At 38.7% G+C, this 12828-nt stretch overlaps 1 protein-coding gene across 4 annotated transcripts in view; it reads right to left on the bottom strand.

The window, feature by feature from the left end:
• EFCAB1 (EF-hand calcium binding domain 1) overlaps positions 1-10282 on the bottom strand; it is a 13423-nt gene extending 3141 nt beyond the window's left edge. The window contains exons 1-7 of one of the 4 annotated variants that reach the window (XM_035011064.1): positions 10078-10282; positions 8797-8894; positions 6205-6363; positions 5154-5258; positions 4316-4467; positions 3933-4037; positions 1275-1360 (exon numbers count right to left, since the gene is read on the bottom strand). In XM_035011064.1, coding sequence (XP_034866955.1) covers positions 1301-1360; positions 3933-4037; positions 4316-4467; positions 5154-5258; positions 6205-6363; positions 8797-8824 — 609 coding nt within the window. In that variant the 5' untranslated portion in view covers positions 8825-8894; positions 10078-10282 and the 3' untranslated portion in view covers positions 1275-1300. The remainder of the gene's footprint in view (positions 1-1274; positions 1361-3932; positions 4038-4315; positions 4468-5153; positions 5259-6204; positions 6364-8796; positions 8895-10077) is intronic. The other 3 variants (XM_035011065.1, XM_035011062.1, XM_035011063.1) reach the window with 3 other exon arrangements.
• Positions 10283-12828: the final 2546 nt, after the last annotated feature.

The following is a 12828-nucleotide window of genomic DNA, read 5'->3' on the forward strand; positions in this document are numbered from 1 at the left end:
AAATAAATAAATAAATAAATAAATAAATAAATAAATAAATAAATAAATAAAAGAAAGGGGTAAACAGTAGCTATAGGAACCCAAGTAGGTCCCATCTTTCTCATGCTGCATCCAATGCCTATAGGCACCTGCTGGATGGTAGGAGGCAGAGAGGAAGCGGTTCTGTCTTCAGGACTTCACTGCTGTTGGGACACGATGTGATGTGCTTCCTGTTAAGGGGTACGTGAGGGGATTCCAAGAGGTGGGAGATGACACTGAGGTGCACCCAGTCAGGGGGATGGGGACAAGGGGTGGGGCTGAGGTGGAGAGACAGAGGGAGTCGGGGAAGACAGGGGGTTTTGCAGCCAACTGCAGTGGGGTGGAGAGCATCAGAGCGACTCCAGAGATAGACTGAAATCTGCGGCCACATCATCCATTATGTACAAAAACAGCACTTTCCTTCCTCTCTGCTCACCAAGAATTTGGATTTATCTGGTAGCACTTTGTACTTTTCTATCTACAATGTTTACTCGGGGCCCATTCTGTGGGTGCAGGGGCCCCTGCCCTCAGATGCTTACTGTCTGGGGTCAGACGCGCTACCATTGTGCCATGAGGTCACTCAGATGCTTACTGTCTATGCAGATTATTCTGGCAAAACCTCAAACAATAATATGCATTATATTGAAGTAGGTACATGTTGCTTTCAGCTCTCTGAATGTCCCTCAATGCCTAGCAGAGTGGTATTTAAATGCTAAATGCTATTGTTATTCTTTTTTAGATGCTGTCTTCATTATTTACTGCTCCAAAGGAAATTCAGTAGTTTCACTGATTTTTATTTATTTTTATTTTTTTAGGATTTTTTTTTATTATGTTATGTTAATCACCATACATTACATCATTAGTTTTTGATGTAGTGGTCCATGATTCATTGTTTGCGTATTTCACTGATTTTTAAATGTATACCCAGCGTTTTCTGACATGAAGAGTATTTGCCTCAATAATTCATCCTTATGTAATCTCTCTACTCATTCATTAATACAAATGTTTTATGATAGTTATATGCTTCAACAGATAGTTTATGTGATAAAATATCTGGCAATGTGAACTTGTCTTGCCAAACCCAACATTTAATAAGGGACTTCCTGTCTTCCATTTATTTTGCTTGCATCTTGCACCAAAGTTAAATGATACATGTTGGTGAGCCCCATTCCCCACCCCAAAGACACAATTCAACGTTATCTCTCTGAGCTAAGTAGAAAAAATAAACAATATGTATGCGCCTTTTTTTTACTCACTTGAGACAACACAGACATTTAGGTATTCATATATCATTGAATTCATTCGGATCTTTAAATACTTGGGCTTCAAATTCCATATGACTCTGTAAAAAACGTGCTCAAATTAGTCAGACTTCCAAAAAAGGTAAGAAAAACAAAATGTTCTGTATGTCTCCTTTATGTTTGAAGAGCCACAAGATAACTGAAGAAGAGTGGGGACAAAGAATTTGTGACACTCATTCATTTTCCACTCACAGGTGGTGACAGTGCTATGTTCCAACATGACACTTAGTCTGGGGCCACAAAGATGAACAAGAGCACATGACACAGCTTTCTAGGAGCCTCCAGCCTTGTGGCTGGATGGACAGAAACTAAGCTTAATTCACTGCAGGGAGGGTGTGATAGGGTAAACACACCAGGGCTCTGGATTTCAGGAGGCCATGTGATGTCACAGCCAGGCTACAGAGGGAGTGGAGGTGTTTTCTGAAGCCGAGAAGCAGCTGAGAGCTGGGATGGGGAAGAGATGTAGTCCAGCAAGACAAGAAACCTACTCTTGGGATTTATTAACAAGTGGAGTGTGGTGACCTTAGCAAGAGCTGTTTCAGGAGTATGCTGAAGAAGCCATGGTAATGTGGGTCACAAATATACACAATTCTCTCATGACATTTGACTCTGAAAAAGAAAGCCATTGGACAAGAAATAGAAGTAGGTGCGGGATTAAGGTAAGTTCTCTTCTTTCTTTCTTTCCTTCCTTTTCCTTTTCATTCTTTCCCATCTATGTTGAGACAGACAATAAGTAAATGAGTAAATATATCCTATGTAATGATAAGAACTATGAAGAAAAAAAGAGGCAGTGGTGAGGAGTGGAGGGAGAGGAATAGTTAAGATGGTGGATGGCATCTGCACAGAGACTGAATGGAGTGAGGGTCTGAGGCACGTGAAGGTCTGGGGACAGGATGCTTAGACAGAGGCTACTGTAAATGCAAAGGCACCTAGGGAGAACAGCGAGGTGGCTGGAATGGCTCTGGGGCAGGAGCACTCCATTGGGAAGGCAGCAGGAGACCATGGTTGGAGAGAGAAAAGGAGGCCCACTGAATAGACTTCAGACACACTGGGACACTGGGAGTTTTAGGCAAGGGAGGGGCACGACAGCATCTGTGTTTCCAAATATACTGGATGTTGCGGAGATTAGTCAGTAGGGGACAACTGCAGAAGCAAGAAAGCTAATGATCTAGGCTGGGTGACTGGGTGGCAGCTTGATTTAGTTTGGCAGTCACAGACATGTGGAAAAGAGGTTATATTCAAGGACATTTTGAAGTAGTAGATGATAGTGCTCTAAGAGGGAAATTAACGGTGACTTAGGTTTCTGACTAAAACTGAGTGTATAGGGGTGTCATTTGTTGAGGCAGGGAAGATGGTGGGGAGTGATTTTTAGGGGAAGAGCAAGAGTTTACTGAGATTATCTACTGACGTGTTGAGTAGGCAGCTGGAGATATCGACTAGAGATTGGGAAGGTGGATATGGTAATATTTATATATCACATCACTCCACTGGCTTAAAATCTTCCAATTAAGCCTCATGAGCTTCAAGACAAAATCCAAGCTCCAAGCTCCATTGGACTTGGCTCTGCTATGCATGTCCAGCCTCAACATCAGTCTCATACCACATTAAATGCTCTTCTAATACAGTATTTATTTCTCTTTCCCCTCTCCACCCTCATGCATATACCATTCCCTTGCTTAGATTGCTCTTCTCCATTTTGACTTGGCTAACTATTATGGCCTAACAACCCAGGTAAGCCTTCCTTGCCCCATCAGCTATTCACCAGTGATTCTATACAGCTGGATTAGATGCCCTCGACTACTGCAACACTCTACTACACATATCTCTATGGACTTGAGCACCAGGGCATGCAGGGTACTCCATAATTGGTGACTGGACTTGGACAACTTGCCTAAACTCTCTGAGCCTCAGTTTCCTCATCTATGAGGATTAATAATACTATATCCTTCAGAGGATTGTTAGGGAGATTAAATGAAGTAATATGGGGCAGTGCTTAAGACATTGCCTGGCATAGATGAAGCACTGAACAATTCATATTATAGTAATACTTATCACACTGTTGTGTAATTATTTTCACATTGGCTTTTCCCAGAGAAATATTAGCCCTTGAATGAAGACATGGAGCCTTTCATCTGTGTTTCTGGAACACATCATGCTTTTTTTTTTTTTTTTTTTAAGATTTTATTTATTTGACAGAGAGAGACACAGTGAGAGAGGGAACACAAGCAGGAGGAGTGGGAGAGGGAGAAGCAGGCTTCCCTCGGAGCAGGGAGCGGATGCGGGGCTCGATCCCAGGACCCTGGGATCATGACCTGAGCCGAAGGCAGACGCTTAATGACTGAGCCACCCAGGCGCCCCACGAACACATTATGCTTTAATAATTGTTTCTTACATGAATGAATGAATTAATGAATGGGAAAAAATACCATTAGGCTACAGCAGTACTATGAAATGAACCAGCAGGTTCTTCTTCAGTTGGCTTTCTCTGCTTAGAAGCTATTCTCTGTGGGTGAATGTAATTCATCTGATTCTTCACTCACCAAACCAAGAACTCCTGGGTTGTTGATCCTACATTATATATTGGTCACTGTTCAGTGAAAGTAATATCATTACCTTTGGATCAGGAAGACATGGTCCAAAAGCTTCCAGTAGAAGGGTCTCTTCTCTCACAGCTTGTTCATAGTCTGAGAAAGACAGCTTCCCATCATGGTCATGGTCCTAGGGGGTGACCAGCCATGCATCAGTCAACATATATAATATTTATCACAAACACAAACTGTCTTTTCATGGTCAGATATTGATAGAAGAAAGGTGTTGGAAAAATGAGAGACTAAATAATGAAACAGAAAAGAACTTTTAATATTATAATTAAAACCACAATACAAATGTTTTATTTTACCAAGCAAGAAACTGATAGTTATATAATTTTAATTCTTATTTCTATCTCATTCTGGCCTGTAAATTTCAATATAAAACCCTAAATTTCCCATATTTACCATTTTTTTAAGTGTTATTTCAACCAAATCTTTAATTCCTTCATCAGGGTCTTCTTCAGATGGCTGTTTGAGAAGGCTGTTCTTCAACATATGGAACATTTCCTCCTTTGAAATGAATCCATCACCATTCAAATCAAACACTTCAAAGCAATCTTAAAAAAATAACCAATTATGAATTTGATACTATGATTAAGGGAACATTTGCTCTGGTAAAACGTTCAAGGCCAAGGTCTGTATTATGGATGTTCATGTCAACCCTGCAGGACTTTGCAATCTAATTTCCATAGTAAATGCTTAATGGACACTTGCTGGATATGGTCAACAACCCTTAGAAAATGGCTCCTTACACTCACTCAGCTATGAATAAGCATGCCAAGGAACAATGATTTGACCATTTCATCTTGAAATTCTTGGAAAACTGACAAATATAATCCTTAAACAGAGTTCACCAGAATGAATTAAGAGTTAACCAAGAATCAGAACACTCTTATCAATGTTCTCTACTTTTATGGTTAACAATTCAGGTAACAAAATATGAAAAATATTTAATACCTTAATACATAAATGCATATGTACATAGTTAGCATGTGTAGTATGTGCTTATGCAGTCTTGCTTGGCATGAATTACTCCTCAGAATCTCTTGATCTTCCTTGGTATTAATTTTTTTCAATCTTTATCATTGACTTGAATTTGCTCCATAAAAGAGGTTAATGGGGATTCAAACTGACCAACTGAAAGACAAACTTATTTTACTGGCCAGGTTGGAAGACATGGATGTAAGTTCTTTAGATACATTAATCCTAATGTACAAAGCAATAGGATAACCTGAAATCTTACATTTCATTTTTTCTTCCAAAGTTCCTCGAAGAAATACTGACAATCCATAAATCCACTCTGATACGTTTACACAGCCATCGTTGTCTTTATCAAAACCTCGGAATACTAAGAGAGAAGTACAACATAATACCTGTGCTGCATTTTTGTTCTCAGTAATATATTTACACTGGTGCTACCCACTTTTAAAATGTAGACAAAACTTCAGGATCAGATGGCCCGACATGCTCATTTGACAAAGGAGGAAACTAAGACATCATAACATTGGAAAACTCTTTTATTTAAACTTTCACACACTCCCTTTATATTTTGTGGAAACAAAGTAAATTCTGAGTATCTAAATATAGTAATCAATAATTATTAATATATGAATATATTGGTATATTAAATGTGTTGGTGTATTAACATAAAATACATGATTTTATATTTTTCTTACTCAAGAAAAGTAATGCTATTACACAATTGATAAAATGATAACCTAATTTTTATTGAAACATTTTTGATGATATAAAGAAATTCATATGTCCTTTTTTTTTTTTTTCCAAAAGATTTTATTTATTTATTTGAGAGAGAGAGAATGAGAGAGAGAGAGAGCATGACGGGGGGGGGGCGGTCAGAGGGAGAAGCAGACTCCTTGCTGAGCAGGGAGCCCGATGCGGGACTCGATCCCGGAACTCCAGGATCATGACCTGAGCCCAAGGCAGTCGCTTAACCAACTGAGCCACCCAGGTGCCCAAGAAATTCGTATGTCTTTTTAAAACTATTCTTTTACTTATTATATTTACTAAGTAGAAATATAAATAGTTTAGGTTTTTGGGTATAAAGTAAGGAAAACCTAATTATTCAAGCTGGGCTTTGTTCTTTTCTTAAAGACACAGAATACAGTGGGTAGAATCACCTTCCCTAAGACCCTTGCCTATGAATACACAAATTAATTTTTTATATTCAAGTGAAATTGGGAATTCAGAACATTAAGAATATGTCCAAACCCCAAACTTTTTTTTTCCAGTTATGGCTGTATCTGGCCCATTTGAATATTGTAATGTCTTCTTACCTCTGTCCATAATCATGTCATCTGTCATTCCAAATGTCATATGCAGGATATTTCGAAATGCATTACGATCTAGCCCAATGGTGATACCTTGCCGCTCTGTTACTTCTCCCACCAAATTATAAAAAAGATTTATAAGACAGTTCACTTCAAATTTATTGACTGTGAAAAAATAAAATTAAGATATAACAAAAATGCATTTTAATCTTTAATTTCTAACTTAAATTTTGCATTAATGAGTTTATAGACAACATCAAGGCCATCAAATATTTAGTTTTCAACAGAAGACTATCCTGCTTTAAGATTCATGACCCTTAATAGAGGATGACCACTACAGAGGATTCTCCACTAAAATAAGAGAAACAGCCTTCCCTCCAAACAGGAGTTGAATATTAAATTCAGTCACATTTAGGAAGAAAAGAATATTAGCTAAGTTACCTGAAAAATGACTGTGGGGTCAGATGCTAAATTTTAAAGGCAGTGGAGGTGCAATTCAAAGTAAGCAAGGTAATGCTTAAGAATGGTAACTTTTCCCCAGCATTTTGATTATAGCCATTTATGAGATTTACAACTTAACTTTTGTCCGGAAATAGATATCAGACTCCTGAATACTAGGCAACAATTTTCACTTCACATCATCAGCCTTAGTCAAATCAGTAAGCTGGATTTTGGATATCAGAATCACCTTTTTTTCTAATAAAGAAGCATTTAACCATATAACAGCACCCATTATGGTTCTTGTTGTACATGATGTGAAAATTAACAAGCAAGTACTCAGTAGTATTTTGGAAAAAGGGAATTTTTATTTAAAACAGATACACAGATATGTATACTGGTCCATACACATAAATGTATAAAGGGTGTTTATAAACCCTGAGCTAATTATTTGTGTTCCAATTCCATTTGAGGTACATAGGTGGAGGCATTATTGCCTGGCATAAAAGTGAGTTTAAATATGAAGTATAGGTGGAGGATGAGAAAGCTTTTATTTCAAAACAAAACAAAATTACAGTTCAGTACTTTTAAAAATAAGGATGAAATTTGCATGCATTTAAGGGTGAATTGTTTTGTTTTGGTTTAAATAAACTAAATTTTAAAAATTGCAAAAAAGAAAAATGATTATAGTGCAGAAAAAAATAAAATAAAGGAAGACAGCAGATAGGAATGGAGAAATCATGCCTCATCTACAAGTCAAGACAGGCTTGAGTGTGATTTCTGTTTGGGGTACCACAATTTTGGAAGAACATTGAAAATTTGGGGAAATAAATGATTTAGTTAAAAATTGGCTAAATAATAGAAAAGAATATAATGGTTATAATTTTAAAAAGAGCTGTTAGTTGCTGTAGAAAATGGCATGTCAGTTCTTCAAAAAAAAAATTAAACCTAGAAATAACATGTAAGTCAGTGATCCCACTTCTGGGTATATACTTAAAAGAATTGAAAGCAGGGACTCAGATGCTTATTCATAGCAATGTTATTCACAATAGCCTTAAAGGTGAAAGCAATCTAAGTGTCCATCAGTGGATGAATGGATAAATAACATGTGGTGTATACATACAATGGAATATGATTCAGCCTTGAAAAGGAAGGAAATTTTGACTCATGCTACAAGATGGATGAAGCTTGAAATCATTCTGCTGAGTGAAATAAGTCAGATATAAAGGGACAAATATTGTATGATTTCACTTATATGATGTACCTAGAGTGGTGCAATTCACAGATACAGAAAGTTAGAATGGTGGTTGCCAGGGGCTTGGGAAGGGGGAAAGGAGGAGTTATAGTTTAATGTATACAGTTTCAGTTGAGAAAGATGAAAAAGTTCTGTAAATGGATGGTGGTAATGGCTGCACAATGATGTGAAAGTATTTAATATCATAGAGTTATACACTTAAAATGGCAAATTTTATGTTATATATATTTAACCACATGCACAAACCTCTAAAAATAAAAGAGCTGCTACTGATTGGAAAAGAAAAGCCTGCATAAAGAATGATGTTCATGTACATGAAATGTTAGCAGAGGGGTTGTTAATTAGCCATTTTTCCTCCTTGGCTAAAATAAAAATTAGAGGATATTACCTTAATTTATTACCCAAAGGATCCAAGATTAGCCATAAGAAAGTTTTTCTTGCTGAAATTTCTTAAATTCCAGAATAAAATGCTAAATGAAATTAAGGGAAATTTAAGAATGGATTTTCATCTTTTTGGATTGGTCTAAATGTGTTCTACAGATCATATCTGTAGAATGGTAGATTAGCTGGGCAATCACTTAAGACATTTTTTTTCTCTGATTCTACAGAATTTATCCATTTCATCCTGGTGGGATTATCATCTGTCAACCAAAAGGAAATTTGACTTTGGGGAAAAGGTTCTCTGTTTAAAAAAGTTTTTAATTATAATGTCCATGACTTGTAACTATTTCTATAGAATTTAACTAGTAATTATCAAGGTTTCTAAGGCCCACTTTAAAAATTTGATGTAAGGACAAAAATCAAAAGAGTTGACTATTTTTCCTGCCAGGTTTTCCTTTAACTTTTAATGAATTCACCTTTTGATTGTTCATAGAATGACTGTTTGCAAAACACTGCATACTTACTGAACAGGGACAAAATCAAATTCAGCATTGTGTCTATCAGTTATTGCATTGCTTTTTCAAAATGTTCACGAGATGCTTTAAGAAGATCTGGTCTTTTCCTTGAAATGGAATTATTTTGAGAAAAACAACAACAGAACAAACTCTCACCACATTATAATAACCACAATAATAAATTATAGGATGGATTTTTGCTAAGAAGTTTCAGGTGTTTATTCACATCATCACTTTTATATACAGTGCCACTTCACTAAGGGAACACATCTCACCACTTATTACATTAGATACTAAATACAACTAGAAGGCACTGGATCTTATAAGCTCTAGAACTACAATAAACCTGTTCCTCCTTTGCACAATGGGGGTGGTACTGGGATTATGGCTTCTCCTATTTTTCAAGTGGCCATTAGTTTTGCAATCAGCAACACAATTTATAAGCTTGTTCATCAGACAGTATCTTTCTCATTCTAAACTATATCTAAGCTTCCTTGCCCAAGTACAGTTCTGTTTTTCAGAACTGAATTGTATTCAGTCTGAATACAATTCTAAAGTTATCTATGAAATTCTAAGACCATGTTTTGTGATTGGAGCAGGTATCTTTAATAAGTGCTCATTTTGTCACCTGCAAAGTCTCCTTACCTTGCAACACTACCAGCAACCTCAAAGTCCAAGTCTGGAGTTGGGAGCAGATTCTTTACTGTTTAGCTTTGTGAAACTCTTTGGTCTCCAGACACATTTCCTTGCTCTGAGATTCAGGTTTTTGTGCCATTTCAACTCATCTTTTCTAAGGACGTTCAGCTATTGATAACCATTTTCCCTTTATGGATCTCCTGGTAATTTTTCAGAAATTGGACGCTGCCAGTTTATTTGCACTAAAAAGAGCTAGAAAGCAGGTGTATGTTGGTTGTGCTAGTTTTCTTGACACCTGTGTCTGAGGCTAAAACCACACATGTCGTGTCAGTATATAAATGACGTTTCTATAATGGAAAGGTAAGTTAAGAAGAGGGTTTGAAAAGCAAGTTAGTGCATGTGTGGGAGTGTAGTACTAGCTGCCTGGATACCTGCATACTGGTCCTTAAGATCATGGGCAAGCATGGGTGCCCAGCCCAAGGAACTACCATCCAGGGATTCCTTTCCAAACTTCTCTTTAGGGGACACAAAGGGGCTCCAGGGGCACTCAGACTGGAGGTGGGAAGCAGGCTGAGCAGCGAACATTACTAATACCAGGTAGAACACAAGCCCTTCCGGGAACTTCTGCTCATCCAGCACTTGATTCTTACTTACAGTGCTTGCAATTTTTAGTCAAGGTGTCCGTCAACTTCTGCAGCTTCTTGCGGTTCATGCCTGCGGTCGGGAAATGGGAGCGGCGTGTGTTCAGGGGCGCGCGGCTGACGGGACCCTTGCTTGCCCTGGGCCTGGGGCAACTGGGCCGGCTCTCCCCAGCCCGGCGCGCGCGCGCGGCCCTAACTCACGGAGTGGCCATGGCAACGCCTCGGCCGGCTGCGGATTGGCTTCTGGGCGCGCGCGGAGTGCGTGCGCGGCCCTAGCGCACAACGTGGCCATGGCAACGCCTGGGCCAGCCACCTATTGGCTCCTGGGTCTGGGTGCGCTGTTCCCCTTGGAGGGTCCCTGCCAGGGTAGTTGCCGACTGTGTTCTAATTGCTGAGGTAGGAGTTTTAATTTTGTTGCGGTGTTTTGGGTTCACAGCCCCTTTGATGGACTGCACTGTGAATTAAGATCTAAAAATATGTTGTGCATGCTGCGTGAGGGATATTTTGGATGGTGAGCTTTACACCAAGCGAGGCTTAACATCTTCAGGGAGATCTGGGGGAACTCGGAGGAGCTTCAAGAATTAGCAGGTGTGCTATCCCGATCTTGTTTTGCGGGGTGTAGGAGGCTGAGGAACTTGCCCTTAAAGCTAAGCCATCCTTTTGGTTGTCAGTGTTTTTGCTATGATGCCTGGAGGTAGCCTGGAACAAGATATCTTCAAGATACTACTGGGAGCAAGAGTAACTTGGAATAGTTCTCCTCACCTTCCTTCATTCTTGGAAGTGGAAGTGGAGGTTGTCGGTAGAACATTGCCATCAGCAATGTTAAGCTAGTTGAAGAGACAGCCTCCCAAAGAGGCAGGTTGACAACTGCCACTTGTCTGTGGGGTACTATCCAGCCTTGCTTTTCTGAAAAATATCCCAGTAAAATTGGTCTTTTACTTATTTGAAAGATGGGTTCTGTGTCTTTTAATGTAGGAGGACTTTCTGCTTTTCTTAACCACATATGGGACACCCTCTTTGAATTACGATAGCAATAAAATGGGTTAGCTCAGCCAGGAGCACAAAACCTACAGTATTCTCCAGTGTGTCTATCTACTTGTTTTACATCAGTGGAGAAAATGCCTTTGAAACAAATTATTTCAGGGGTGCCTAGGCGGCTCAGTCAGTTGAGGGCCGACTCTTGGTTTCAGGTCAAGTCATGATCTCAGGGTGTTGGGATTGAGCCCTGCATCGGCTTCTGGTTCAGCAGGGAGTCTGCTTGTCCTTCTCCCTCTGCCTGTGCCCCCACTCGTGCTCAATCTCTCTTAAATAAATAAATAAATAAATAAATAAATAAATAAATAAATAAGAAAACAAATTATTTCATAGTATACATACTGTCATTTTTAGGCTAAAAGCAGAAAAATTCTGCCAATCATAGTAACAATCCAGAATGAAATAGTTCCAGCATTAAGGTCTCTGATTTTCTCTCCTTGTTTCATTTGTTTGTCAAATGAAGGTTTGGTATGCTGTTTGAAACCAGAGTCAAGGATGATTGGTGAAGGCAGGGACTGTGTAATCCTAAAGCAAATTCTCTGAGAACAGTTAACCAATATGAAATTGAAATGATAGTGATTATGAGTTTGCAACAGTTACTCTGGTTACATAGTATTCCTGTATGTCCTCTTGTCTAGCAGCTGTGACACGTCTAATCAGATTGTAAATAAATGGAAAGGAATAGCATATTCTAATTACACTCACCTGTGAAACTCTAGTGGCTTTTGTTCGATGACAGTATTGTAGCAAATATTTCATTTATAGAGATCGTCGCAGGACTCATTTTAAAAGACAAGGAGCCAGAGGATTGGCTGTCAGTAGTAAATAAGAGAAGCAATGGGCCCCACCTCTCTTGTGCTGGTTGGTCTGTTAAAAACCATGTATTAAGTGTTCTGATCAGATGCCCTGCTGGCACGTATTAGAGGGCAGGTCTCCACCAGCGGGGAGCACACTGATGGGCATGCCCAGGTGTTTTTACAGACATCATACACTGGGAGCTTGTTGGTGAGCATTTACAGGTGAGCTAATCAGTTCTTACGTCACAAGCTTAGGCTTAGGACCCATCAGCCATCTTCCCTTAAAGTAGAAAAAATGATATAAGGACAATACCACAGAAGGTTGAGATTAAAAGAGTTAAATCTGCTCTACCAGGCAAAAATCCTTTAACCTGCTGAGAACACTTTGTGAGGTACTCTTCTCCCATTTCTCCCCTTCCCCAAGTTCTTTCTTCCATGCTGTTCTTCTAGTGAAAAATTTCCAAATGCATTCCAAAGAAGAAGAAACTTACTTCTCTAAGACAGCGGACAAGGTATTTGTTAGGGGAGTGTTTTGTCAACATATTGGAAAACTTCAGTGCATTCATTACATTCTTGTGAAGTTTTTGAACTTAATATTTTTAGACTTTAGAAACAAGCTGTAAGCATGATAGGGCCAGTTAATCACACTTCAAAGCAAATTGACCTTCCTATTTGTAATTTTTAGTTGCTTGTGTTGAGTAGACACAGGATCACTTACCCCCTCATGGGCATTTTCAGAGTAAGGCAATTGAGACTGAACGGTTACCTCATACCAAATCAATCAATAATAGAATAATAAAAAAACTGTGTTTAATCTGTACTGTACACAAATTTTACTGTGCATGACATGATCACAGAACTTTCCAAAATTCAACTTTGCAATGGATGCTTTCATAAATAAAAAAATACATTGAAGTGACTATCAGTGCTAT

This window comes from Mirounga leonina, unplaced genomic scaffold (assembly GCF_011800145.1).
Source record: "Mirounga leonina isolate KUSES-001 unplaced genomic scaffold, KU_Mleo_1.0 Mir_165, whole genome shotgun sequence".
In the NCBI taxonomy this organism is placed as follows: Eukaryota; Metazoa; Chordata; class Mammalia; order Carnivora; family Phocidae; genus Mirounga; species Mirounga leonina.